At 34.5% G+C, this 25,052-nt stretch overlaps 1 protein-coding gene across 3 annotated transcripts; it reads left to right on the forward strand.

The window, feature by feature from the left end:
• The first annotated feature begins 17,077 nt into the window (after positions 1-17,077).
• Positions 17,078-24,583, forward strand: LOC133034921 (uncharacterized). Of its 3 annotated transcripts, XM_061110442.1 has the most exons (3): positions 17,078-18,050; positions 23,609-23,675; positions 24,165-24,583. In XM_061110442.1, exons 1-2 carry the CDS (start codon positions 17,592-17,594, stop codon positions 23,636-23,638), a joined length of 489 nt encoding a protein of 162 aa, XP_060966425.1. In that variant the 5' UTR covers positions 17,078-17,591; the 3' UTR covers positions 23,639-23,675; positions 24,165-24,583. The 3 variants fall into 3 exon arrangements, with proteins under 3 accessions (XP_060966425.1, XP_060966423.1, XP_060966424.1); XM_061110440.1 differs by lacking the exon at positions 23,609-23,675 and having other exon boundaries at positions 24,165-24,581; XM_061110441.1 differs by lacking the exon at positions 24,165-24,583 and having other exon boundaries at positions 23,609-24,143.
• Positions 24,584-25,052: the final 469 nt, after the last annotated feature.

Raw genomic sequence — 25,052 nt, forward strand, 5'->3', positions numbered from 1 at the left:
CATTTCAGAGAGAAAGGAAGGAAATGAGAAGGTTCTCGATCCATTCCTAGGTTTTGTTCAAAGACAAAACGGGGTCGTTTTGGGGTTAACTTTGAAAAGTCAAAGTGAACAGTTAAAGGTCGAAATTGACCTTGGTATTTGATTCGTTTGTTTGTTGGTGTAGGGGGCAAGATAGTAAATTCCTATCTTAAAAATTCCTACAATATCCATATGTTTTGTCGTGATGGGAATAGAGGGAGAAAGGATTGTGCAATGATAGGGAAAAATATCCCAATGAAAGACTTTAACATCAAAGTTATGCTATGTGTGAAACATCAAACAGTAAAGAAGACATGATTTAATTTAGGTTGTAAGCTGACAGTAGCCATTCCACAGTAACTTATATATCATTCCAACTATTTAGTTCAATAGATTAGTACCAAATGGCTAACATGGAAAAAGAATTTAATCAACCTTTCTCCATGTGGTACTGGGGATTACAATCAAATATTTTCATAAAAACTTTTAATCCCTTTCTTTTGTAAAGCAGCTAAAAGATTACAGTCAGATATCACTACGAGGAAAAAAAGGATCCTAGTTTATCTGCAGTTTTTCTTTTTTTTCTTTTCGTAATGTAAATCTTTCTTGTACAGAGTAATGACTTAAGTAGTTGGTACTCGTCGTAGTCCTAGTTTTTAAATTTACGACCGTTCTTGTAATTGCGACCTTTTAGTGGAATAAATAGAAAAACAAATTTACAGAAAGTATGAAAAATGGATAATATTTTAATGATGATGGAATATAAGGTTTCATTACATTAAGAATTTCATATGTAATCCAAGATTGTGCAAAATCCTAATGTTAGTTTATACTTATAACTCGTAAGAGTCGTTTAGCTTCACTGGGTCTCTGGCTCTGCCTCCCAAGTTGTAGCAGACTTGCCAAAAGTTGGTAGGCCATGCATCTACATGATGCATGTTGGCTGGCCATGAGATGTCCAGAACCTATGTCCAGAACCTGGCCAGCCTCTGCTGGCCATAAGGCCGACTAGGAATGGCTGGCCAACCCCCTTGAGTTGACTAGTTCGTCACTTCGTCATCCTGCTTGAGTATTCAAACTTTTCATTGGTTATAGTGCTGAGTAGGTGACTTAGTCTTCTTGCTGGTAAGTTGTACTACCACATGACACTGATGTTGGCCACGTAGACATGCCACGTCAGGTGAGCAAAAATCAAGATAATGTTAGACTTTTATTTGGGCTTACATTAAATTTTATTGGTTTTATTAAAACTTGGGTTGATTGGATAGTTCTTTGCTGTGTTAGCCCATGTTGTTGGTGATCAATTGTTAATGGGCTTAGCATCTGTGTGTAAAGTCTAGGTGAAGCAGAAGTGTGGGCTTTTCTAGTTAACTGAAGCCTTTGATGAGCAGGCCCAGTCCAACTAGGGTTATGTAGTTAAGTCCCCTCCCTAACTCTATAAATACATAAATAAACTGCTTCTGATTTAGAGATCTAGGGAGGAAGACTTAGTTGATAGTATTGCACTATCAAATTGAAGTAATTGCTATGGATCAAATTGAAGTAATTGCTATGGATCAATCAGGTATGCATACCTAATTATTATATATTATTATTGTGTTCTATGTTATATACAAATTGATCTTGGGGTTTATATTAATTTTTCTAACATGTGGTATCAGATTGCCAATTGTATATGATTTAGAACCTATAATTTGTATAACCATTAATATGTATATGTTAATTTTCTTCAATTACATATTAATTTCGTTATTATTTTATGTTGAATTTTTTGTTTTTCAATCTTAAAAGTTTAGGGGTTTTATTCCTCATTAAATTCTCTTTCTTTTGATATATTATTTCCATAAAATTATTGAGTGATTTAGGAGAATTTTAAAATTAAACTTTTAGGGTTTATATATTTTCTTTATGAAATTGAATTTGGAATTTTTGATTCTATAGTTTATACACTGAAATTGATGGTGCAAATCTCATTAGCAACTAATTTACAATGTTTCTACCCCGTTTAATTTTTCGAATTGGATAACACACATGGTAAAATCGGATTGTTATTTGTTCTTAATTTTCGGATTGTTTTTGCCATGAGATCTAGATATTTAGCCTTTAATACCCGAAAATTAGTAGTGTAGATTGAATAGAAATCCAATCCCGAATCAAACCCATCAAAAATCGAGTGTTTTCGTCGAGTTTTTTGGCCAGAATTCGTCCAGACCCGACTGGAGATCCGGCTGGAGGTTGAAGGTGATGTCCAGCCGCAATGCCCACTCGCACAGCCCGCGCGTGGGGGCGCGTGCGGCATCGCCGGGTGTCGTTTTTCGACGTTTTTTTTCCAGCGTGCTTAAAATTAAATTTCTGATTTTTCTATAATTTTTAATTAATTTTTTGACTTCTTTTAATAATTATTATTATTTTAATGATAATTATGTAGTTAAAAGATTATTAAAAATATGTTTGATGATTTTTTGAAATCTGTCGATCATAGAAATTTTTTTGGGTTTCTTCTCGTTCCATAAGACATAGTCACTCTCTTATGTGATTTATCTTGACTATGTAATCTTCACCAATATTCTTTCTTTCACATTTTTTCATTATTTTTTTTTTTGATTTTTCACATTTTTTCATTATTTGTTGTTCTAAAATTTTAAAACTTGATTGTTTGATGTAAAAATAATGTGTTATGGTTGACACTTTATTTTTTATTATCAATATATTACAAGCAATTTATATATAATTTTTTGGAAATTTGGTTGAAAATTATTAAATTTTTAATGATTATTTTATCACCAAATTTCATATGTTATAGAAAATATATATTTTGGTTGACTATATGTGTAATTACTTGCCCAAAGGTAGTAGTTATACATATTAGTTCACATTCCATGAAGTGAGTTAATATTAAATGTATATATTTTAATTATTTGCCCAAAGGTAATAATTTAAATATATATTTATTATTATTTTTTGCTTGAATTAATATATATTATTTAAGAAATTTATTTGCCCAAAGGTAATAAATTCTTAATTGATATGTATTTTTTCTTTATTGTTAACTTCATGAAGGTAGATCATGTGTGTATTATATTCTCACCCCAAAGGGGAGTTTATAATGACCAGTTGACTCTACAATATTTTCTAATTGCTTGGCTCATATAGCTTGATCAAGTTTTAATTTTTAGATTTTTTTTTGGTCTCCTTTCTGAGAACAACAATAACGTTTTTATCTGAATTCTGAATGCTTCCAACTTTAAGGCATGGAAACAAGATGTGAAAATTACTTTAGGCATAATAAATTTGGACTTATGCCTTCGAGAAGAAAAATCTGCTGATCTTATACTAATATCAGAATTGTTGCCCAAAAATTCTTCATGCACAAGGGAAAAATTCAAATCATCTTAGTCTCATTGCTATGAAAGTTCAATTCCATAACATTCATTTAATGCTTTGCCAAACACCTCAAATACCAAAGCGTTTTTCAATGCTGTAGAAAAATTATATGACACTGGTGAAAACGCTGAAGCTGGACATCTTATGGATGAAATGACAACCATTAAGTATGATGAATTAAAAGGAGTGCGAGATTTTATTCTAAAATTTTTAATGTTCAGTCCAAGTTGAAAGATCATAATATTCCTCTTCCTAACTTTTACACCATGCTTCAAGTTCTTCATAAACTTCCTACTTCTTTTAGCTTTACCAAGACAACCTAAACACTTATAGTAAAATATGGAGTGTTAGTAACCTTATTTCTCAGTATATAGCTGAAACAAGCAAGCTAACAAAATGAGAAGAATGATTCTTCTCACTTTGTTTCTCAACTCAAGCCCAACAAAGGATAAAGAAAATATGAAAAGAAACAACCACAACCAGAGGCTAAGGGATGTCAAGAAGATAAGTGAGAGAGAGTCAAAGCTTAAAGTGGCACTTATGTTGGAGTTGATGTTATCTATGTTGGCACACTTATTCTTGAATTACAGTTTAGTGTTCAGATTGTTTTGAACAGTACTTTCTTGATTCCTACTTTTAAAGTAATTCAGTTTCGCTTCTGCTTTTAGTTAATCAATGATTTTCTTTTCGTTTTGCCAATTATAGTGTTGACATTATGTTTCACTCCGAATAATTGGAAACTGTTTCACTCTGATATTCTTTTCAAATTATCATTGACTTCCTTAGCTTCCTTTTTCAATGTTGTGAATACTGTGGGAAAAAGACCTCATATTAAGGAAACATCCTTATTATTATGGCACAAAAGATTGGGTCATATTTCTAGAGAAAAGGTTGATCGTTTAATTAAATCTGAAGTACTTCCTCCTCTTGATGCTTCTGATTGGGATACTTGTGTTGATTGTACTCGTGGAAAATTGACTAAAACAAGAAAGAAGACTGCAAACCGCAGTCAATTTTATTAGTGATTATCCACACTGACATCAATGGACCTTATTTCACCACCTTGTGCAGAAACAACTATTTTATAACTTTTATCGATGTTTTTTTTTCTCTTCTTATGGCCTCACCTAACTGATTAAAGACAATCCAACGCTTTTGATAAAGTCAAAATCTTTCGAAATGTTCTTGAGAAATCATTGGGAAGAGTCATAAAATTTGTTCATTTTGATCGCGGAGGAGAATATTCTGGTTGTTATATAGAATCTAAACAACACATGAGGCCTTTTGCTGAATATTTTCCAAAAAATTGTGTAGTTTCTCAATATAATATGTCAGGTTCACTGAGAAAAATGGCGTTGCTGAAAGGAGAAATCGCACTCTCATGGATATGATCAGAAACATGATAAGTGGAACAAATCTTCCAGAGTTTTTATGGGGTGAAGCACTCATGACTGCAACTTATATTTTAAATCGTGTTCCCAGTAAATCTGTTTCCAAAATCCTTTTGAGTTGTGGATTGAGAGGAAGCCCAGTCTAAATCATCTTCATGTATGGGGTTGTCCAGCTGAAGTACGGATTTATGATCCTAATTTGAAAAGTTAGATTCGAGAACAAATCGTTGTTATTTCATTGGTTATCCAATGCGCTCAAAAGGCTATCGCTTTTACTGTCCTACTCATGGTACGCGAATTGTTGAATCTTAGACTGCTAAATTTCTGGAATTTGATGTTGCTGACAATATTCCTTCAACATCTCTTGAAATGGGGGAGTCATCTAAAGGAATTTTTATTCCTATGTTTTTTTTTTTCAAGAGATGATAATAATAGCAGTCTTATTCTTACTCTAGTTGATAATGCTGACATTGCTGATGAATATATTGCTCCTACTTTCGAAGATGAGGAAGGTCATATTATTGATGAGGAACCTATTATTGAAGAAGGTTTTGTTGTTAATAAGGGTCATGTTATCGGAGAAATCTAATTGTGGAATATGTCATTCAAAATGATGATCAACAAATAGAGGTTATTCCAGAAGTACCTCCTATATGGAGATCTCAAAGACAAAAGATGTCAATAAGGTGTGATGATAATTTTATTTACCTTGGAGAAGGTGAATGTGATCTTGGTCATTTTATGGAACCTCTCACTTACAGTGAAGCACCTAATTGTGCACATTCTTCAAAATGGATGATGAGATTAAGTTCGTGGACAAAAATAATGTATATGTGGAAGTTAGTTCTATTACCTGATGGTTTCAAACCAATAGGTTGCAAATGAATTTTTTAAGAACTAAAAGGATAAAATGGGACATATTGAAATGTATAAATTACTTTTAGTGACTAAAGGTTTTACTCAAAGAGAAGGTATTGATTACAGTGAAACTTTCTCACCTGTTTCCACTAAAGATTCATTCAGAATTATTATGGCCTAAGTTGCGCATTTTGATTTAGAGTTGCATCAAATGATTGTTAAAACTGTTGTTCTAAATGGAGAATTGAGTGAGCAAGTCTGTATGTCTCAACCTGAAGGCTTCGAGGAAAATGGAAACGACAATTTAGTTTGCAAATTGAAATGATCTATTTATTGTCTCAAGCAAGCATCTCACCAGTGGTACTTGAAGTTTGATAAGGTTGTGACACTGTTGGGTTTCATCGAGAACAAGTTTGACTAGTGTATTTATATGAAGATCAGTGGGAGTCATCATATTTTTTTTGTTCTTTATGTAGGCGATATTTTACTTGCCAGCAGTGATTTGTCATTACTAAATGAGACCAAAAATTTTCTGTCTTCCAATTTTGATATGAAAGATCTTGGAGAGGCATTCTATGTTTTGGGGATTGAGATCCATCGTGACAGGAATCGAAAAGTTCTTGGATTACCTCAAGAAGCTTACGTTACTCACTACTACAAAAACCCCCTTTAGAGGCGGTTTTTAAGCCCTTTCAGCGTCAGTTTTCGCGAAATTTGCTACCGACGCTGATCAGGGCGACGCTAAAGGGTTCATATGAACCGACGCCATATGTACCCCTATGGCGTTGGTTATTAGCTGGGAACCGACGCCATAGGGGTACATATGGCATCGGTTCCTAGCCAATAACCGACGCCATATGTGGCGTAGCAACCGACGCCATATGTACGCGAATTTCAGTTTTTTTCATTTTTTTTTAATTTAATTATATATTTATTAATTTATATATTATTTTATTTAATTTAAATTAAATATTTATTTAAATTTTAAATTACATATTTATTCAATTTAATTATATATTAATTACATTTTAAATTAAATATTATTTAAATTTGGGTAAAAATATAATTTGATTTCATAAAAGTAATTAAATATTACACAAACACTAATGTAACATTAGTTAAAAATATTAATAAGTTAATAAATCTAACTACAAGTTAATCTATAAAAATTACATAATGAAGAAAAATTCTTCGACCTTTCAACCTCAATCGTCACCGTGAATCACCGCCATCAATTGTTCGATCCACTTTCGCTGTAGTGGTAACAATTCTGTTTTTGAATCGTATTGCTTCTTACCCCCAAACTGTTAAAAAAATTAAAAATTTATATTAATTTATGTATATGTATATTATATATTTGTTATTATAGAATTTATATACTATAATCAATAATTAAAACTTACAGCTTTTTGATCTTGTATGTAACGGCTGGGGTTGGCACGTGCGACGATGTCAGTGATATATTTCAAAACATAAAAACCGCATTCTTGGCTTTTAGGTTGTCTTGGACAGTTTGCTTGGTTAATTCCTTGCCACGGGCCAAGATAGTCATGTGCGTTCCCTATATACATGAATGCCCTGTTTGGGAAAATTATATTAGCATTTCAATTCGTTAGTTAATTTAAAATCGTTACATAAGAAGTCATTAAATTATTACCTTCCGATCATTTGTTCTATTACTTCGGGAATTGGGCGGCCATTTATAGGGTTTAAATGGATAATTTTCCTTGGCGTAACCACCACTAGCGTCCAATGCATCCTAGAAAATTATATTGGAATATAAGTAAGATAGTATAAAAATAATTTGAAGACATAATATAGAAATGAACAATTAGCACTAAAGAATTTAATAAAGTTTACCCGATATTCCAAGGAATAAAGAACATTTGTCGTAATCAGTGACAAGTTTTCTACTCTTGGTGCGAGATTTAATCCAAACACGGTGGCGGGGGGGATCTGCAACTTCGAGGTCCTTTTTCTACATAACGTTATAACAATGAAATGAGTACCAATTAAATTGTATAACACATTATAGCACATTAAATTTTAAGTATTACTTACCACAGCTTCCCGTACGTTCACCATTCCACTCTGACCATTTCGATGTCTGGATTGAATTTTTGAGGAACGTTCACGTTGTACCTTACTCAATTCCTACAATGCCAAAAAAATACATTAGATACATGTACTTGTATTTAAGAGTTTATCTTAGTGTTAATATAATTAGCGTACCAGAAATTCAAGAGTTAGTCGACTTTCAACAAATTTGCACCAATCAGCAGCGTCGATCTCGGGGTGCTTTTCAGGGACTTGTGCCAGTCGTCCCAGATCATTCTCTTTCAACGCGGGCATTATGATGTCTTTTGTCATCCTATTCTTGAAGTCTTTCATTAACTTCCCAGCTAGGATGAGACAATCATGTTTGAAGGAGTCCGGCACAATGAACCCCGTCTATTTTGAAGGAAAACAAACACAGTTAGAGTCAACATTTGGAGTAATAGAAAAATAAATCAAAATTCTAACAAATAATAGCTTACCTAAATGTCTTTCCAAACTTTATTTTTCAGAGTCGGGTTGACTTCTTTCCAGTTTTTATAGGCCAACCCTATTGTCTGCCGACATCTGACTCCTAGAGTGGATACGAGCTTCGCATAGCTTTTTCCACAGTATTGACCTTTATCATTAACTTCGAGGGCCACTCTTTTACCCTGATCCATTAGTTTGGATATTTCATTCATTTGCATCGGCCCTCGTGTAGGTATTGTGGTTGGACACTCATTTTCTGCTCCCGAATCAGATCCTGATTCCGAGTTCGCCATGTCTACACCATTAATAAACAAACTTTAAAGTTAGCTATATATATAACAAGTAGTGTATATGAAATATTAAAAGCATAAACAAATTGTTAAGTATTCAGGACCATTCACAACCACAATATAAAGTAAGCTATATATCAAGTTACCAATTAGACACGTTTTCTTTTCTTTTTTTGTTTATGTTTGCCTGAATCACAATTGACCCATATTCCCTCATTGATATCGTTTCTAATGTATTCAGCGTCGTCTTCCTCAATGTTACGATCAATTCCCATAAGTTGCTCATGAATTGGTTGTCCAACAATGAAGTCATCGTAACATAAGTCAGCATTCTCCTCATCCTCTTCAGTCTCTAAGAACCTCCTCTCTGGTGTCGATAAAACAATAGACCATTTATCATTAGCCGGATCAGAAATGTAAAAAACTTGAGCTGCTTGGCTAGCCATGATGAATGGATCATTCTTGCTTCCTCTCTTACTTAAATCAACCAAAGTAAAACTAAGCTCGTCAGTTTTTACTCCAACGTTGTTGTCAACCCAAGAACATTTAAAAAGTGGAATTCGGAACGCAAAATAATTGAGCTCCCATATTTCTTCAATGACCACGTAATACGTCATAGTACCTAAAACAGGGTTTCTATCTTTTGCACTTGCAAAGTGCATAGTTTCTGCGACGATACGTATACCACTATTTTGAACCTCTCGAGCATCATCTCTTGACTTTGTATGAAAACGTTTACCCCTTACAATGTACGCTTCATGCTTTGCAACCGCAAAAGTTGGTCCAAGGGCAATACGACTCAACACATCAGATACTCCATGATTCGGTTCGTTCAACTTTGATATAATGGTATTCCTTAACCACCCAATGAAAGTTTGACGATGTTGGTCTGCAACCCATTTTTGTTTATTTTTTTGATTTCTTGGAACCATTGATTGTAACAGCTCCATATGGTCACTGTAAAACAAGTAAGGTAAATCAAGTTATTGTTCATCGTGACTTAAGTAATGTTAATCAAACAAAAGGTACTTACGTTATATATGGTTGAACCTCTACGTTATTGTTCATCACGACTAATTGAGCTTGATCTAGTTCAAGCTTGGACAATGTCACCATTGTCCCTTTCCCCCTTAATCCTCTATCAACATCATCTGGGTCAGTTCTTGGTTTGCTAATTCTTGTTGCCTCAACTCCAGCCATGTACTCTGAACAAAATTCCACAGCCTCTTCAGATATGTAGCACTCAACCATACATGCTTCTGGCCGATAGTGGTTACGCACATAACTTTTAAGTACCTTCATATTTCTTTCAAATGGATACATCCATCTCGCCCACACCGGCCCACACAGCCTTGCTTCTCTCACTAGATGAACCATTAAATGGATCATGATGTCGAAAAAAGATGGCGGAAAAAACTTTTCCAGGTTGCACAATGTTTTAACTACATGTTCATGTAATGCATCTAACTTATCCAATTCTAATTCCTTCCCGCACAGCCTATTAAAGAAAATGCAAACATGTGTCAAACACTCTCGAACATTTTTTGGCAAGACTGATCTAATGGCAATTGGAAGTAGATGTTGCATTAACGCATGACAATCATGTGATTTCAGACCCATTAGTTTCAATTTGGTCTCATTCACCAAGTTTTTGATGTTAGACGAGTAACCATCAGGTACTTTCATATTTGCAAGTGATTTGCAAACTGTTTGTTTCTCTTTTTTGGACAAAGTGAAACAAGCAGGAGGCAAATATAAACGTTCACCTTTCTTCTCAGGTGCCAGAGATTGTCGTATACCCATTTCAACGAGATCTAAACGACTATTTAGACCGTCCTTAGTTTTGCCGGGAATATCAAGTAAGGTACCAATAATACTCTCACACACATTTTTTTCAATATGCATGACATCCAAACAATGTCGAACTAGTAGACTTTTCCAATATGGAAGACGAAAGAAGATTGACTTTCTTTGAAAACAACCATTAGTTTTTTATTTTTTTGCGTCTTTCCATACTTAAAATCTACAAGTTGAACTTGTTGGAGAATTTGTTCCCGTACAGTGGCAAAGGAGCCATATCACCCTCTTCGCACCATCGAATGCTTTCTTCTTCCTCTATCGGGATGATTTGCGAGTGCAAGTACCGTCCGTGACCCATATAACACATCTTGTGTCCATTTGCCAAGCGACGAGCCGATGTGTTAGTGCAACAAATCGGACAACCTTCGTAACCTTTTGTGCTTAAGCACGATAAATTACTATAAGCGGGGAAATCACCGACGGTCCACAACAACACTTTCGGATTAAAAAATTCTTTTTAAAACCATCATAGACCTGAACCCCGTTCTCATACAATTCTATTAAATCGTCAATCAATGGTTCCAAATATACATCGATATTATGTCCAAGTTGTTGCGGGCCTGATATCATTAAAGAAAGCATGTTAAATTTTCTCTTCATCACTAACCAGGGAGGAAGATTGTACATAACTAGGAAGACAGGCCATGAACTATGACGACTACTTAGAGATCTATGTGGATTTACTCCATCCGCGTACGTACCGAGACGAATGTGTCTTGGTTCAGATTTGAATTCAGGATTTATGTAGTTTACTTTTTTCCAAGCTTGGGAATCTGCAGGATGTCTAAGTTTTCCATCTTTCACTCTCTTGGTCTCATGCCAAATCAAATTTTCAGAATGTTCTGCACTACGATATAATCGTTTCAGTCGTGGAATCAAAGGCATGTACCACATCACTTTTTGGGGGATAAGTTTCCTATTCTCCTTACTCTTGTTTACTTTATGGCGGGATAAACCGCAAGTCGGGCAATAATTCATGTCTGCATATTCCTTACGATATAAAATGCAATCGTTCGGACATGCATGAATTTTTTCATACTTCAATCCTATAGAATTTAACGTTTTTTTCACTTCATAAGTAGATTCCGGGAAGCAGTTGGCAAATGGTAAGATATCTTTAAAAGCAGCTAAAAATTGAGTAAAACATTTATCGCTCACTCCATTTTCTGCTTTTATGTTGTAAAACTTTACCATTGTTGGTAATCTTAGTTTTTTACAACCATCGAACAGAGGTTTATCAGCATCACTAAGAAAATTATCGAATTTCTCAGGATCATTAAGAAATGCCTCCTGTGCTTCGTTAAGCAAGTCCAATGGATAATCATCGAAATCATTACCCTCGATATCATCTACCCCCCGCTTTCCTAATGGATATGGATCATTAGGTAAATCTTCGTCATGGTAATACCAATTAGTATAACTTCTATTGAAACCTCGTAAATACACATGGTCCTTAATCATTGTAATATTCCCTTTAGATACATTACAACAATCTACACACGGACAATGAATACGATCGTGATTTTTAGAATTCTTAAGGGAAACTCTAAAAATGCATCGAACCCTACTTGAAATCGCAGTGTGTCTCTCTCCTCACGCATCCATGATTTATCCATAACAAAAATCCTATCCAAAAAAATTCAGTATTTAGTAACTAATTATAGCTAGTTACTAATTACACAATGTAACTAACTAAGTTTCTCACAATTTATTCATATTAATTTATAAATTACTCAAATTCTCGTTTTAGATTAGTTCATATTATTAGGTTGTTTTGTTGATTAGAATGTTGGTAAAATGTTAAATATTTTTAATAAAAAAAGTTGAGGGGAAAAATTTTTGGTAAAGCAATAAGGGTATTAACTAATATTTTCCCCTTTTAATTAACTTTTACTCTTTATTTTCTTTGAAAAATAAAAATCCACATTGAACCTCTCAAATGAAAGAAAAAAAAATAAAAAAAGAAGGATTTTATATGTTTATTTTGTTAATGTATTTAGTAACTAATTATAGCTAGTTACTAATTACACAATGTAACTAACTAAGTTTCTCACACAATTTATTCATATTAATTTATAAATTACTCAAATTTTCGTTTTAGATTAGTTCATGTTATTAGGTTGTTTAGTTGATTAGAATGTTGGTAAAATTAAAAAGTTTACATAAATGTGAATATTATTATTTTTTATGTGACCTAACTTCTTATCACTATGTTATAATTAACTAGTTATTTGTATTATGTAAATATTATGAATAGTTTTAGTAAGATTTATCCTAATTCTACCGAAATTTCGGCAGCATAACGGCTGTAATTGGACGTTCCCAAAACTTTTACAAGTGCCTAAAATAACAAACAAAACAGATAAACAATACAAAATTAATCCACCCATCCGACCGCAGTACATGTATTCGCAGAACCTACTTCACTACGGATGAATATTTAAGATATTCAAACTCAACTAACATGCATTGATAATTAATTATATATTAAGAAAAAATTAGTTAAAGTATATACCTATAATTGCAAGCCCAAATACGCTACACACAAAATTATGCCGAACCCCTATAATATAAAGAAATACAACGAAATTACAAAATTAATTATTTCATAACTTATAACTAGTTATAAAAAATTGTAACAAGTTACTTAGTTACTAAATTATACATACATATATATAATCAATTATATCTCACACTATTATCTCAAAAAAATAAAATTATATCACACACTAATTCAATTTTAAAATTTTTATTTCTAAACTAATGAAATCCCTCCAATGTCATTTTATTCACAATAAATATATATTACAAAAAATATATAAAATACAATTACAAAATTTATTTCCATAAAAAATATACACACACTATATACACACACAATATATACACACATTATATACAAATATTCAATAAAATATACAAATACATATATATACTATACATTGAGGTATAAATTATTACCTAATAACCGCAATCCGACGACCACCGTAAAAAATCCCGGCACTATACACATAAAACACAATAATATTACTAATAAAATAAAAAAACTCAAATAATAATTTACAAAAATAATAAAAAAAAAACAATATACATAATACAATAAGAATAGAAGCAATATTTATACCTTAAACGAGGTTGAGATTCAAAGATTTCTCAAGAAAAATGGGTGCCGGGATTTCACACCCAAACTTTACTATTTGGGTTCGGATGACACTCAAAGAGGGTAAAAAATCAAAACTTTTTAGGTGTATGTTATTAAGTATCGAAAATGGAGGATTTTAAAAAAAAATGGGCTCAAATGGTTGAGAAATGGGGGAGATAGGGTTGAGAAAAGAGGGTTCGGCGAGGGTTTTCTGGGTTGTTTTCTCTCTGGTTTGCTGGGTTTGTTAACTGAAGTGAAGGAGGAAGACGAAGCTGCTGTATATGTGTAATATCCGCTAACTCCGAAAGGGTAATTTTGTAATTTTATTTAGCTGAGAGTATTTTTTTTTATTTTACATATTTATGGATTTAAATATGTATGGGATTATTTTTATGATGATATAATATTCGATTTTATTGGCATGTGCATAATGCCTAATAGATACATATGTCTGGATATTGTTATATGGGTATATTATTATTATTATTATTATTATTATTATTATTATTATTAACATTATTAACATATTATTATTATTATTATTATTATTATTATTATTATTATTATTATTATTATTATTATTATTATTATACGTATTATTATTATTATTATTATTAATATTATTATTATTATTATAAACTGTTATATACAAACTTACATACACGAACCGAACTGAACCGAACGCCTATTTTGGTGGAATGGGAATCGCTCCACTTCGGTTCAATGCGATATTTTGCTTGGGTTTAAACACGATAGAAATTAGGTTTTAAACTCTATTTTCGTTCACCCAAAACAGAGAACCAACGAGAGAGAGAGAGCACGTATACGGCGTATACGATACCGAAAATTTTCGTTTCTTCAAGCGGAGTGAAACCTGGGTGAATGTGGGGGTTTGGGATCACTTATATACGACCTAAGGAAGCTTTTTAACGTGGTATAAGGGGCGGAAGTCGTCGTTTTAAGATTCGCCATTTTTGAAGCTTCAAAGGTGCGGCTTAGTTACGGACTCGAATTCGAACGTGTTTAAGCTTGTTCTTGGGTCAAGGGAGGTTATATTTGAGTGCATGGGACCCTAAGAATTGTTTTTGACGTAAGAAAACGAAGCTTTAACGTCCAAAACGAAAATCTAAAATTTTGGACTCCATTAAAGACGGTACACCGCCAACGAAGAAGACAACCCCGATCTGCCTTCTCGGACCACTTTTCTTGATCGTTTTGAGGTCCTGAGCATTGTGGAGAGCTTCCCCAATTGAAAGTACGCTTCAAGAGCAGTCGGAGACAAAGTTACACTTTACCGGCGACGAAACCGACGAGAACTACGGCGACACTCCGTTCAGGGGTTTTTGGAGGTTATTTTTCGATTTTCTTTCAGTTCTTGACTTGTGCTAGGTGTTCTTAGGCCTACTATGAAGTTTGATAATTTTCTTGCAATTATTTGATTTATTATGAATTATTTGGTTTATTTGTTAAATTAAATATGAAAAATACTTAGATTACTCAGAAAAATCTAAATATATATATTATATGATTAGTTATGAGATATAAACTATTTCAAAATTGGTAGATTCGAATTTCGGTTAATTTTGTATTTTTTATGAATTATTTGTGTTACTTATTAAATTAATTATGAAAAATACTTAGGTTGCTCAGAAAAATCTAGATTTATTTTATATGATGGACTATGATATATAAACTGTTATAAAATTGGTAGATTGAATTTTCAAGCGATTATGTATTTTTCATGAATTATTAATGTTATTTCTTATTTTAATTATGAAAAATACCTAGGTTGCTTAGAAAATTCAAAGAAAATTATTTATAACTTATTACAGATTATAAAGTGTATTAGAAGAGTTAGATTCGGTTTTTAATCAATTTTGGTATTTTTCATGAATTTACTTAATTAATGCTTAAGTTAATTATGAAATTTAGATAAGTGTTGTTAAAATAGTAAAATGTATTTTTGTGATACTATTTACTGCCTATGATATCAAATGGAATAGGTTTTATTATTTATTGGTTGCTGTAGGTATTTATTATAATTATTGGTGATTAATTAACTATTTATTTAGACTTTAATAAGAATAAATAGTATTTTAGTAAATTTTACGTAAAAATGTGTTGTATGAATTCATGTTTTACGTTAAGAATGTTTGTTTGAGTCCATGCAATATGTTTGGGTGAATCAAAATAATAAATGCTTATGTATGGTGTGTCATGCAAGTGAAATGGACCTATGTGTTACGTATTTTTACGTAAGTTTCTGTATGAGTTTAGAGATTCATACTTGAATGTATTTTGAGTGTATTGTTGTGTTAATGAATGTCTAGGATCTTGTTCTCAACAAGGAAATTCGTTGAGGTGCTCGAGGTAGTAAGTGTGGTCTTAGCAACTGAGGTAAGAAGAGTGGACATCTGTACACAGGGTATATGTTATGCATACAACTTGGGTTGGTTTATTATTTAATTTGATAGTGTTGTGATTTCCTTATATTTTGTGAGCATCATTAGCACGAGAATAATATTAGGGTCTTGCTGCTTGTGTGAGCATAACACTTGCAGGTTATAACATTATCATGGGTGAGTACAACTTATGGTAATTAATTGCCCTGTTGGATGCCAAGTGTGAGAATAACACAAGGCAGAGTAGGTTACCTCATGTCTGATCAACATGAGAGAATAGTTGATTATCGTATGTGAGTATAATGTGCGGTATGAGACTTGATGTGTGCATGTGAGAACAACATGCGTTGTGGATATATTTATGGAATGTGAATTACTGTTGATTAATATTAAAGAGCAAATTATGTCAAGTAACTAGTTAGGAGGGTTATGTCCTACATAGCTCTTCTTACTGGGCGTTAGCTCACGGGTACTCTGTGTGCAGGTAAGGGTAAGGCTAAGCAGTGAGAATGAAGAGCTCGAGGCGTGGACCGCATGTTAGGGGGCTGGCACAGTATTTTGCTTTTAATGTTTTTTTACTGCTAAACATTTTGGAACTATTATTTTGACTTAACTAGTTCTTATTTAAGTTTACAGTACTAAAAGAATTTTGTTTTAAACAATGAGATCTCATGCTTGAATATTTTTCAATAAAGAAGTATTTGTTTGTTTTTATCTTATTAAATTGTTTTATACGGACTATCCTATGTGACATCTCGGGAAATCGGAGTGTTACAATATGGTATCAGAGCAATACGGTCCTAAAGAATGTGGTTAGCCCTAACATGTAAAGTTCACCGCCATGAGACGAGCTCGACTCACTGTACTGTAAGTGGTTATTACTTATAATTAAGTTGCCTTAAATTTCTGCATGCGAGAGGGTAACATTATTTTCATGTAAAATTGATGATCAAAATGATCTTGATGTGTATTGGTTTGTGTGGTTCAGGAGTTTAGAAATGCCTCCTAGAAGGTCAGTTAGAGTGGGTCGAGGTCGAGGTCGAGGTCGAGGTCGAGGCCAAGGCCAAGGCCGAGATGATGGAGGGATCAATGAACCACCTCAAGCACCACAGGGATGGGAAGAGCGCATTGCCGCACTGGAAGGAATCATTCATAGGCAAGATGAAGAACTTCGTCAGCTGAGACGTCAACCGGAGCTGCCAGTCCAAATAAGGCAAGATGCAGAAAATAGAGACCCACCAGCTGCAGTGGTATATCCTGCTATAGAGGCTAGACATGAGTTGTTAGCAGAGAGATTTCGAAAACAACACCCACCTGAGTTTCAGGGAGGCATAGACCCGGTAGTGGCTGAGGAGTGGATAAGTCGCATAGAAAGCATTTTGCAGATGCTAAGGGTGGATGGGAATGACCGAGTGAAGTGTGCATCTTACATGCTGAGGAAAGATGCTCGTATCTGGTGGGAGGTGGTGGAACAAACAAAGGATGTAGATACCATGAACTGGGACGATTTCAAAAGGGTCTTTAATGAGAAGTATTATAACTCAGCAGTTCTAGCAGCAAAGGTCGATGAATTTACTGGGTTAGTCCAAGGGAGTCTTACTGTGACTGAGTATGCACAAAAAATTTGATAGATTGGCGAAATTTGCTCCAGATCTGGTACCTACTGATAGAGTGCGAGCACATCGATTTGTGGAAGGCTTGAAACCAATGGTTGCTCGAGATGCGGAAATTGTGTCAAGGGGTCAATTCAGCTATGCTCAAGTTGTCGAAATGGCTCTTACGGCTGAGCGGAGTGAAAACAAAATTTGGAAGGAAAATGCTGCCAGGAGAGAATCGAAGAAAGGTGGAGCCAATTCTAATGACCACAAGAAACGAGGACAGGACCAGTCCGGGCAGCCAAGTCAAGACAAGAGGTACAAAAGTGATAACGACCAACGATTTAATGGCAGCAGTGGGCGAAACATTCCAGAATGCCCTAAATGTACCAAACGTCATCTCGACGAGTGTCGCGCAAAAGCATGATACAAATGTGGAAAAGAAGGACACATCAAACGCAATTGCCCACTGTGGGGACAGACTGGGAACAGAGCAGAACCCAAGAAAGATGACAAGTATGTTCCAGCCAGAGTTTTTGCCATCACTCAAGCAGAAGCTGAGGCCAGTCCTTCGGTTGTATCAGGTCAGATTCCTATGGCCAACACCACTTGTAAAGTTTTGTTTGATTCTGGTGCAACTCATTCCTTTATTGCTAGCACAATTGTAAATCATATAAATGCACCGAGTGAATTATTTACTATGGGGTTTGGGACCATGTTACCATCTGGGGAGGTTGTAATCTCTAGAAGTTGGCTTAGGGGTATACCTGTCAGGATAGATGGTAGAGAATTATTTGTAGACCTGATTATATTAGATTTATTTGATTTTGATGTAATCTTGGGCATGGATTTTCTTACCAAATATGGAGCATCAATTGACTGCAAGCAAAAGAAAGTTGTTTTCACACCAGAAGATGGAGAGACTTTCGAGTTCAGAGGGGTAGGAAAGAAACCTCGCACCCCTATTATTTCGGCAATGAAGGCTGGGCAACTATTACAACGTGGGTGCTTAGGGTATCTAGTTAATGTGGTTGATGACACCAAGAAAATTGAAAGAAAGCCGGAGGAAACACGGGTAGTTGCTGAGTTTCTTGATGTATTTCCAGAGGAGTTACCCGGGTTACCACCACACAGAGAAATCGAATTTGTGATAGAATTAGTGCCCGGGACAGCACCAGTTTCCCGTGCACCATATAGAATGGCACCATCTGAATTGAAAGAACTCAAAATACAGTTAGAAGAATTGCTTAAGTTAGGGTTTATCAGACCTAGCTACTCTCCGTGGGGCGCACCAGTTCTATTTGTTAAAAAGAAAGACGGTACTATGAGAATGTGCATAGATTACCGAGAATGGAACAAGGTGACTATAAAGAATCGGTACCCACTATCGAGGATTGACGATCTGTTTGACCAGCTTCAAGGAAAAAAGGTGTTTTCTAAGATTGATCTTCGTTCAGGATATCATCAGCTAAGAATCAAAAATGAAGACATACCGAAGACAGCCTTCAGAACGAGATACGGGCATTACGAGTTCATGGTGATGTCATTTGGACTTACAAATGCCCCAGCAGCTTTTATGGACCTCATGAACCGAGTCTTCAAGGAATATCTGGATCAGTTTGTCATTGTATTCATAGATGATATACTGATTTATTCTAAGACAGAGGAAGAACATGAGGAGCACTTACGCTTGACCTTACAGCGACTGAGAGAACATCAATTGTATGCCAAGTACAAAAAATGTGAGTTCTAGTTGTCCGAGGTTGCATTTTTGGGCCACATTGTCACTAACGGGGGAATAAAAGTAGATCCTGCTAAGGTTGCTGCAGTGAAAGAATGGCCTAGACCAAAGACCGCCTCAGAGGTTCGAAGCTTTTTGGGTTTAGCAGGCTATTATAGAAGGTTTGTTGAGGGGTTCTCAAAGATAGCCACACCCTTAACAGAATTAACTAGGAAGAATCTAAAATTTTCCTGGTCAGACAAGTGTGAGCAAAGCTTCCAAGAGTTGAAGAATAGACTTATCTCAGCACCAATCCTTAGTTTACCAACAGAAGAGGGACAATTTGCGGTATATTGTGATGCATCTAAACAAGGGTTGGGTTGTGTTCTAATGCAAGAAGGGAAGGTAATTGCTTACGCTTCAAGGCAATTAAAAGAATACGAACAGAGATACCCGACACATGACCTAGAGTTAGTCGCAGTGGTTTTTGCACTAAAAATTTGGCGTCATTATCTCTATGGAGTGAAATGTGAAATCTACACCGATCATAAGAGTTTAAAGTACTTTTTCACCCAGAGGGAGTTAAACATGAGGCAGAGGAGATGGTTGGAGCTAGTCAAAGACTACGACTGCGAGATAATGTACCATCCCGGTAAAGCCAATGTGGTAGCGGATGCACTCAGCCGTAGAGGTCCCGGACTAGTTGCCACTTTACAAGGAGTATCAAGGGAATTAGTGGAAGACATGGAACGAGCTGGTATAGAGTTTATTACAGGGCAACTTGCAAAGGTCACACTTCAATCCACTTTGTTAGAAAGAATTAAGGAGGGGCAGACGACAGATCAAAAGCTCAGTGAACTAAAGCAAGAAATTTTGAATAGTAACGCCAAAGATTATGAAATATCAGACACGGGATTAATTCGGTTCAAGGGACGAATTTATGTGCCCGATAATGATGAGCTTAAGAAGGGGATATTGGTAGAAGCTCATACTACACCTTATTCAGTTCATCCCGGGACCACTAAAATGTACCATGACCTAAAAGCATTGTATTGGTGGCCTGGTATGAAAAAGGATGTAGTTGAATTTGTGGCCAAATGCTTAACATGTCAACAAGTTAAAGCAGAGCATCAAAGACCAGCGGGATTATTACAACCACTGAAGCTCCCTGAATGGAAGTGGGAAGAGATTTCCATGGATTTTGTGACTGGGTTACCTAAGACTACAAAGCAACATGACGCCATTTGGGTAGTCGTCGATAGGTATACAAAATCTGCCCATTTTCTACCAGTACGCATGACTTACTCCATGGACCATTTTGCTGAACTTTATGTGAATGAGATTGTGAGATTACATGGGGCACCGTATTCTATTGTTTGTGATCGAGATGCTCGGTTCACTTCATCTTTTTGGGAAAGCTTACAGAAAGCAATGGGAACTCGATTGAAGTTCAGCACTGCATATCATCCAGAGACAGATGGTCAGACTGAGAGAACAAATCAGATATTTGAAGATATGTTGAGGGCATGTGTGATAGATTTCCAAGGATCATGGAGCAAATACCTGCCTTTGATTGAATTTTCTTACAACAACAGCTATCAGTCTACTATCGGGGTAGCACCCTATGAGATGTTGTATGGAAGAAAATGCAGGTCTCCACTGCATTGGGATGAGTTGGGAGAGAACAAACTCCTAGGGCCAGATGCAGTTCAGCACACCAACGAAGCTATTCAGAAGATCAGGGCTAGAATGATCACAGCTCAGAGCAGACGGAAATATTACGCAGACATGAAGCGGAGGGACATTGAGTTCAAAGTGGGTGATCATGTGTTTCTTCGAGTGACACCACGAAAAGGACTCTCAGTGAAGAGATTTGGTAAGAGAGGGAAACTAATTTCTAGATATGTTGGTCCATTTCAGATATTGGATAGAGTGGGCAGTGTAGCTTATAGAATAGCTTTACCGCCATCATTATCTGGGGTGCACAATGTATTTCATGTATCTCAACTCCGGAAATATGTGTCAGACCCATCGCATGTTTTGAGCTATGAAACACTGGGTTTGCAGGAAGATTTGTCCTACAATGAACGTCCGGTAAAGATTCTTGATCAAAAAGATAGAATTTTGAGAAATAAGACAATTGCCTTGGTGAAAGTCCTATGGAGGAACAGCGTGGTTGAGGAAGCTACTTGGGAGCTAGAGTCTGATATGCGAGAACAATATCCAGAATTATTTGAGTAAAATTTCGGGACGAAATTTTCTTTTAGAGGGGGATAATTGTAATATCCGCTAACTCCGAAAGGGTAATTTTGTAATTTTATTTAGCTTAGAGTATTTTTTTTATTTTACATATTTATGGATTTAAATATGTATGGGATTATTTTTATGATGATATAATATTCGATTTTATTGGCATGTGCATAATGCCTAATAAATACATATGTCTGGATATTGTTATATGGGTATATTATTATTATTATTATTATTATTATTATTATTATTATTATTATTATTATTATTAACATTATTAACATATTATTATTATTATTATTATTATTATTATTATTATTATTATTATTATTATTATTATTATTATTAACATATTATTATTATTATTATACGTATTATTATTATTATTATTATTATTATTATTATTATTATTATTATTATTATTATTATTATTATTATTATTATTATTATTATTATTATTATTATTATTATTATTATATACAAACTTACATACACGAACCGAACCGAATCGAACGCCTATTTTGGTGGAATGGGAATCGCTCCACTTCGGTTCAATGCGATATTTTGCTTGGGTTTAAACACGATAGAAATTAGGTTTTAAACTCTATTTTCGTTCACCCAAAACAGAGAACCAACGAGAGAGAGAGAGAGAGAGAGAGAGAGCACGTATACGGCGTATACGATACCGAAAATTTTTGTTTCTTCAAGCGGAGTGAAACCTGGGTGAACGTGGGGGTTTGGGATCACTTATATACGACCTAAGGAAGCTTTTTAACGTGGTATAAGGGGTGGAAGTCGTCGTTTTAAGATTCGCCATTTTTGAAGCTTCAAAGGTGCGACTTAGTTACGGACTGGAATTCGAACGTGTTTAAGCTTGTTCTTGGGTCAAGGGAGGTTATATTTGAGTGCATGGGACCCTAAGGATTGTTTTTGACGTAAGAAAACGAAGCTTTAACGTCCAAAACGAAAATCCAAAATTTTGGACTCCATTAAAGACGGTACACCGCCAACGAAGAAGACAACCCCGATCTGCCTTCTCGAACCACTTTTCTTGATCGTTTTGAGGTCCTGAGCATTGTGGAGAGCTTCCCCAATCGAAAGGACGCTTCAAGAGCAGTCGGAGACAAAGTTACACTTTACCGACGACGAAACCGACGAGAACTCTGGCGACACTCCGTTCAGGGGTTTCTGGAGGTTATTTTTCGATTTTCTTTCAGTTCTTGACTTGTGCTAGGTGTTCTTAGGACTACTATGAAGTTTGATAATTTTCTTGCAATTATTTGATTTATTATGAATTATTTGGTTTATTTGTTAAATTAAATATGAAAAATACTTAGATTACTCAGAAAAATATAAATATATTTATATGATTAGTTATGAGATATAAACTATTGCAAAATTGGTAGATTCGAATTTCGGTTAATTTTGTATTTTTCATGAATTATTTATGTTATTTATTAAATTAATTATGAAAAATACTTAGGTTGCTCAGAAAAATCTAGATTTATTTTATATGATGGACTATGATATATAAACTGTTATAAAATTGGTAGATTGAATTTTCAAGCGATTACGTATTTTTCATGAATTATTGATGTTATTTCTTATTTTAATAATGAAAAATACCTAGGTTGCTTAGAAAATTCAAAGAAAATTATTTATGACTTATTACAGATTATAAAGTGTATTAGAAGAGTTAGATTCGGTTTTTAATTAGATTTGGTATTTTTCATGAATTTACTTAATTAATGCTTAAGTTAATTATGAAAAATAGATAAGTGTTGTTAAAATAGTAAAATGTATTTTTGTGATACCATTTACTGCCTATGATATCAAATGGAATAGGTTTTATTATTTATTGGTTGCTGTAGGTATTTATTATAATTATTGGTGATTAATTAACTATTTATTTAGACTTTAATAAGAATAAATAGTATTTTAGTAAATTTTACGTAAAAATGTGTTGTATGAATTCATGTTTTACGTTAAGAATGTTTTTTTGAGTCCATGCAATATGTTTGGGTGAATCAAAATAATAAATGCTTATGTATGGTGTGTCATGCAAGTGAAATGGACCTATGTGTTACGTATTTTTACGTAAGTTTCTGTATGAGTTTAGAGATTCATACTTGAATGTATTTTGAGTGTATTGTTGTGTTAATGAATGTCTAGGATCTTGTTCTCAACAAGGAAATTCGTTGAGGTGCTCGAGGTAGCAAGTGTGGTCTTAGCAACTGAGGTAAGAAGAGTGGACATCTGTACACAGGGTGTATGTTATGCATACAACTTGGGTTGGTTTGTTATTTAATTTGATAGTGTTGTGATTTCCTTATATTTTGTGAGCATCATTAGCACGAGAATAATATTAGGGTCTTGCTGCTTGTGTGAGCATAACACTTGCAGGTTATAACATTATCATGGGTGAGTACAACTTATGGTAATTAATTGCCCTGTTGGATGCCAAGTGTTAGAATAACACAAGGCAGGGTAGGTTACCTCATGTCTGATCAACATGAGAGAATAGTTGATTATCGTATGTGAGTATAATGTGCGGTATGAGACTTGATGTGTGCATGTGAGAACAACATGCGTTGTGGATATATTTATGGAATGTGAATTACTGTTGATTAATATTAAAGAGCAAATTATGTCAAGTAACTAGTTAGGAGGGTTATGTCCTACATAGCTCTTCTTACTGGGTGTTAGCTCACGGGTACTCTGTGTGTAGGTAAGGGTAAGGCTAAGCAGTGAGAATGAAGAGCTCGAGGCGTGGACCGCATGTTAGGGGACTGGCACAGTATTTTGCTTTTAATGTTTTTTTACTGCTAAACATTTTGGAACTATTATTTTGACTTAACTAGTTCTTATTTAAGTTTACAGTACTAAAAGAATTTTGTTTTAAACAATGAGATCTCATGCTTGAATATTTTTCAATAAAGAAGTATTTGTTTGTTTTTATCTTATTAAATTGTTTTATACGGACTATCCTATGTGACATCTCGGGAAATCGGGGTGTTACAATATGTATCAAGGTCGACCCTATGGCGTCGGTTCCTTCATAGGAACCGACGGCATAGGGTACACGTGTCAGGATATCATGTACCCTATGCCGTCGGTTCCTATGCAGGAACCGATGGCATAGGATATTTCAAAAAAAAAAAATAAAAATTAATTTCCAACCGCCTCTAAATGGTATAATGCAATTTTATACCTACGGTTTTTATCAAAAAACCGCCTCTAAATGTCAATTTCGAACATAGCGGGTATTTTCACACCCTTTAGCTTCCCTTTTTATAAATGGGGTTGAAAAAACTGCCTCTAAAGGCTAACATTGTAGTAGTGACTCGTGTGCTCAAAAGGTTCAACATGGATTTGTGTAAAGCTGGTTTTGTTCCTATTCTGAAAGGGACAAATTTACTAAGCAACATTGTCCCAAGAACAACTTAGAAAGAGAAGCAATGCAGAATATCCCATATGCAAGTGCAGTAGGGAGTTTAATGTATGCTTAGGTTTGTACTAGACCTGATATTGCTTTCATGGTCGATGTTCTTGGGAGATATTTATCTGATCCTGGCCATGATCATTGGGTTGCAGCCAAGAAAGTTTTTGAGATATT

This window comes from Cannabis sativa, chromosome 2 (genome assembly GCF_029168945.1).
Source record: "Cannabis sativa cultivar Pink pepper isolate KNU-18-1 chromosome 2, ASM2916894v1, whole genome shotgun sequence".
NCBI classification, from domain to species: domain Eukaryota; kingdom Viridiplantae; phylum Streptophyta; class Magnoliopsida; order Rosales; family Cannabaceae; genus Cannabis; species Cannabis sativa.